This window comes from Mizuhopecten yessoensis, unplaced genomic scaffold (genome assembly GCF_002113885.1).
Source record: "Mizuhopecten yessoensis strain PY_sf001 unplaced genomic scaffold, ASM211388v2 scaffold11041, whole genome shotgun sequence".
In the NCBI taxonomy this organism is placed as follows: Eukaryota; Metazoa; Mollusca; class Bivalvia; order Pectinida; family Pectinidae; genus Mizuhopecten; species Mizuhopecten yessoensis.
Window position 1 is genome coordinate 136,652 of NW_018408849.1, and position 5,081 is coordinate 141,732.

Here is a 5,081-nt window from a genome sequence, read left to right on the forward strand (position 1 = left end):
TTGCCATTAGTAACATTTCCAATAGAGTGAACAATGCCAGGACTGAAGAGTTCGACGGTAGATTTATTGAATATAATCATTGTGATTACTCTGTGTGATCACATGTCAAAATATAGTTATGATTACAGGAAATACGAATAAGGAAGCACTGTTTAACATAAAAACAATTGTCGATGCATAAGGTTAAGCAACGTCAATGTTTACAGCACCAGCGGAAAGCCCATTGATAAACTTAACGTTAACTCAATGACGCACCATATTAATAACATCAAGTTCGATTGTGCAAAAATAGTATTTGTATTTTTTCATATTTTTTTTTCAAGCGGTCATTATTCCGAATTTACGTTTCTGCTTACTTTTAATTGCGAACTTGTTCTTGGTGAGTCATAAGCTTATGAAGGTTGATGGAGAAGAGCTCTCGATTAAGGATAATTACAACAGACAATGACTTCAATAACAGATTATGATGTCAATAAAATAAACATCTCTTGTTGTAATCAACCTTATTGACTGATATGATCTATCTTGACTATATGTTCACGCATTATAAATTCTCATTTCAAAATTGAACACAAAAAATTAGCATGGATTCTTTCATGATCAGAGGTCAGGTTATCTACAATAGCTGTTCAACACGATCTTCATTGAACAAACAAAAGAACACATTATGACCTTCATAAGACAAGTCAACGGAACCTCAGTAGTCCAACTGTAAGCTCCATATTCCGTCTTTGCGTATTGCAGAGTTATCTTCTCTTGTGAGCAGGTATTGATTGTTACGTCATTGGTTTGTGAGAGTAACGTCATCAATTTTTGAGAAAACGACGTAATTTTCTCACACAAACCAATGACGTAACAATCAATACCTGCTCCCAAGAGAAGATAACTCTGCAATACGCAAAGACGGANTCACGTCCATCTGTTGTTACCTGATTTATTGAATAACAAATACAAAATGTTGGGACTCAGTCATTCCATTTTTCAGCACTGATCAAATCTAGCATTGCGTATGTACGAGAGATAGATTTTGAATGGAGTTTAATGATTACTCCAAGTCTGGAGTCAGGTGTACAATTTATTAATTTTAACTTCACTTCATCAATATTTTACCGCACAGGAACCTCAATGCCAAATATCGGCATCCTAGTACAGAAATTTAATGAATGACAAGCTTCTAAATAACTTACAGGTAAAACTTTAACGTTGATGTACTTAAAAAAAGGTAAGTAAAAAACAGGTAAAAAAAAAATCCCTTCAAAATTTGAGAAATTCTTTTTTAATTTTCACTTCACTATGTTAATATTATACCCCACATGAACCTCAATGAATGACAAGCGTCTAAATAACTTGCAAGTAAAACTTAAACATTTTTACGCTGACGCTCACACCGGGGGTAACGCTATAGCTCTCTGTTCATCGAACAGGCGAGCTAAAATGATAAAGTATATTATAAGGCACTAATTGATAAGTAATACGGGAATCAAGTCCACACAAACATTATCAAATATCGAAATTGTAAATTCGACGATAAAAAAATAACAAATACAGGAGGAAGCTATGAGCACACGCATGAACAACCCTATTTAATTACAACATTAAAATAGGAATAAAGAAAGCGCCGTTTAAATATTAAGGCAGTCAACATTTATCTGAAACATTTCAACACATTTATCTTACGTTAAAAAACATCAGGAAACAAATGGAAGATTGGTTTCTCAGTAGTTTTGTGCACTGGAACAAATCTGGCAAGATTTTGGGTGAAAGTTAAATGTCATTGCTTTGTACCTTGTCCAAGCATCTCGGAGACAAGATCGACTTAACCACACTAAGAGTTATTAGGAGATGAATTCAACCGATGTCTTCGCACTGACAACAAAATAGCATCAATAAATGTTTACTGTGAAAGTCTCATTAGGCATATTCATTAGCATGTATCATAGGAGACACCTTGGTGTCACAACCGAAATGTCTGAATGATAATTATAAGCAGACGACAGTCACGTGAGTACATGGAAGTTGACGTTTTGACAATCAGTATTTGTCTACAGAGGAACAGTGCCAGGATGGAATGGTTCCTTGTTACGAGAGATTGGCTGTGTCTTGTAACAGTAGTCTGCTCCAAGCTCAGTTGACATGGGAAACCAGTAGTCTCTCCATCATCCGATCAGTCATAGGAGAGTTCTCTTTGAAAGCCTTTCTCTCAACCAGTAGATGTCTGTAAAAGAGATCACGTGATTAACAGTCGGCGTAAAACAATTTGAGTGAGAATTTGTTTTCTTGTATTTATTTGTTCTCAAGTACTAATAAGCAAATTTTGATTTAATCAAGACAGTAACCTTGTTATCTTACTATGTAATTCACGCATTAGATATTTATTCAATTATCAAAACACACCAACAAAATAACATAATACGAATAATGTTCTGACAGTATTTTGCACCATTGGACCGTATATAAACATTGTTATGTTATTTTTTAAGACAACATGAAATTATAAGAAAAACTTCAAGTAACAAAAACGGAAATTACACTCAGAAAAATGAATTAAGTGTCACAATCTTCCTTAAAAAACAACAACAAAAAACAAAAACAAAATGTCTGAAATTTGTTTATGCGTTATTTCATTAATATTTATATATCTAAATTTGAATGATTTCAAGGGCAATTCTTCAAACAAGAGGCCCATAGGGCCTGTATCGCCCACCTGGATATCTAAGCAATCATGGCAGAATATTCTCCGAATGGGATCCAAGGGAATATGCCAGACCCCAAGGCCAATCCTTGTAGCATATATATCTGTATTCAATTTTTCATGCCCAGCAGTTTTATGTATGGTTATGGGGTGGGGATCTCAACTGTTTCCAAGCTATGACTCAGAAACTAGGTCCCTATGGTTGTGGCCAGACCCCAGGATCAATTCTAATATCATGACTGCATTTGTCTCTTTTTGCCCAGCATTTGTATATATAGTTTTGGGGTGGGGATTTCAACCGTTTCAAAGTTATGACCCAGGGGTTAAGTCTGCAAGGGTGGGGCAGTCTCCAATGCCATCCTTGAAGCATATGTGCATTCATCTCTTTATACTCAGCAATTGTACATGTGGTTATATGGTGGGGATCTCAACCATTTCCAGGCAATAAACTTTTTTTGGTCCCACCCCTTAGCCCGGGGGGTCAGCCCCACCATTTGTACAATTTTGAATCCCCACCACCTAGGAATGCTTCCAGTCTAATATGGTTGATATCCATCACTTAGTTACAGAGAAGAAGTCGCTTTTAAGCAATATAGTCAAATAACCCTTTTTGGCCCCGCCCCTCAGCCCCCTGGGGGGTCAGCCCCACCATTTGTACAATTTTGAATCACTGCCTCCCATGAATGCTTCCGACCAAATATGATCGATATCCATGGCATAGTTTTACAGAAGAAGTCGTTTATAGCAATCTAGCCAAATTGCCCCCTTTTTGGCCCCGCCCTTCAGCCCCTTGGGGGTCAGCCCAACCATTTGTACAATTTTGAATCACCACCACCTAGGGATGCTTCCAGTCAAATATGGTTGATATCCATCTCTTAGTTCCAGAGAAGAAGTCGCTTAAAGCAATATAGCCAAATTGCCCCCTTTTTGCCCCGCCCCTCAGCCCCCTGGGGGGTCAGCCCCACCATTTGTACAATTTTGATTCCCCACCACCTAAGGATGCTTCCAGACAAATTTAGTTAAATTCCAATCATTGGTTAAGAAGAAGAAGTCGTTTAAAGAAATTGTTGACGGACGGACGACGGACGACGGACGGACGGACGGACGGACGGACGACGGACGCCACGGTATGGCATAAGCTCACCTCATTGAAATTGGTTCAGTGAGCTAATAACTCAATATTCAACGAAAAACACCCTTATCCTAGCCCCCTTTTCAAAGACGAATCAGTTGTATGTTTAAAGTTCAAGTCAAATCGAAAACCAAAAATGTCATGCCAGCCAATTCATTAAGTAGTGAGTGCACTTTCAAGTTTTGGAATTGTTGACGGAAGGATATATCTGAATTTGCCTTTGGAAAACATCCCAAATGTGTCAACCTATTGGGTCAATTGGTATTTGATCGTACATAATAATGCTAATGAGTTATTATCTGGTAAATGTTACAGCAATATCGCATGTATTACAAAGCTATTACCTTCCAAAGTTCTTGTGTTCTTTCCTGTCTGATTTTAAAGCAGAATCGATCAGGAGCAAATCAAAGATGTCCCTCTGAAACAAAAAACATTTAATTGACAAGACAATTTCAAATCTTATATCAAACTACTTCTGTGGCTTTTTTAACTACAACTTAATCACCTGTTAGATATACGGAATAACGACAGGGTAGACATCTATTTGATATTTATAGACGCAGAAAGGAAAACAAAACAAAATAATACATTGCACAAAATCAGGCTGTCTGGCAGGTTCGACGAGAAAAAGGAAAAAGCCGAATTCTGTTCCCATGAATTCACGCAGGCATACTAATGTAAACAATGGTTTCAGCGCTTAACCCTACTTCTGGTGAGATTAGCAGCAGTCGGGAAAAGGCTTCGCACTCTTATGCTTGACTGGAATCTTAAATATTTTGATACTAATATAATGACAAGAGGCCCATGGGCCTTAACGGTCACCTGATATATGTATACAGAGATTCTAAACAAGGAAAATGAAGAAATTTTAGCACACTGACTCCTTTGAGCCCCACCCTACAGCCCTTGGGGGAAGGGCTGGCTCAAAATTTTCAAAGTATCAAACTGTCAACTCAAGGTTATAATTCCAATCAAGTTATTAACATGTAATATTCAAAGTATCATTTGCCATTATAAACCATAATAAATTTTGCCCCTCCCCCTCCTTCCCCAGGGGGTATACGTGAGACCCTAGGGTCACAAACCTTAAGACCCTTCCATCTATGAAGAGTATTTGATTCTACCAAATGTGGGTCTTGAGAAGAAGATTTTTGAAATTTCAGTCAATTCAACCCTTTTTGGCCCCACCCATCAGCCCCTGGGGGTCAGTCAGGGCTGATATGTGCATACTATCAAACTGCTACCTAATACTGATAA

General features: G+C 37.7%; 1 protein-coding gene across 1 annotated transcript in view; it reads right to left on the minus strand.

Annotated features, from left to right (window-relative positions):
• Nucleotides 1-1,559: 1,559 nt before the first annotated feature.
• LOC110464902 (tetratricopeptide repeat protein 38-like) overlaps nt 1,560-5,081 on the minus strand; it is a 50,729-nt gene continuing 47,207 nt past the window's right edge. The window contains exons 13-14 of the mRNA XM_021520365.1: nt 4,169-4,242; nt 1,560-2,215 (exon numbers count right to left, since the gene is read on the minus strand). Coding sequence (XP_021376040.1) covers nt 2,125-2,215; nt 4,169-4,242 — 165 coding nt within the window. The 3' untranslated portion in view covers nt 1,560-2,124. The remainder of the gene's footprint in view (nt 2,216-4,168; nt 4,243-5,081) is intronic.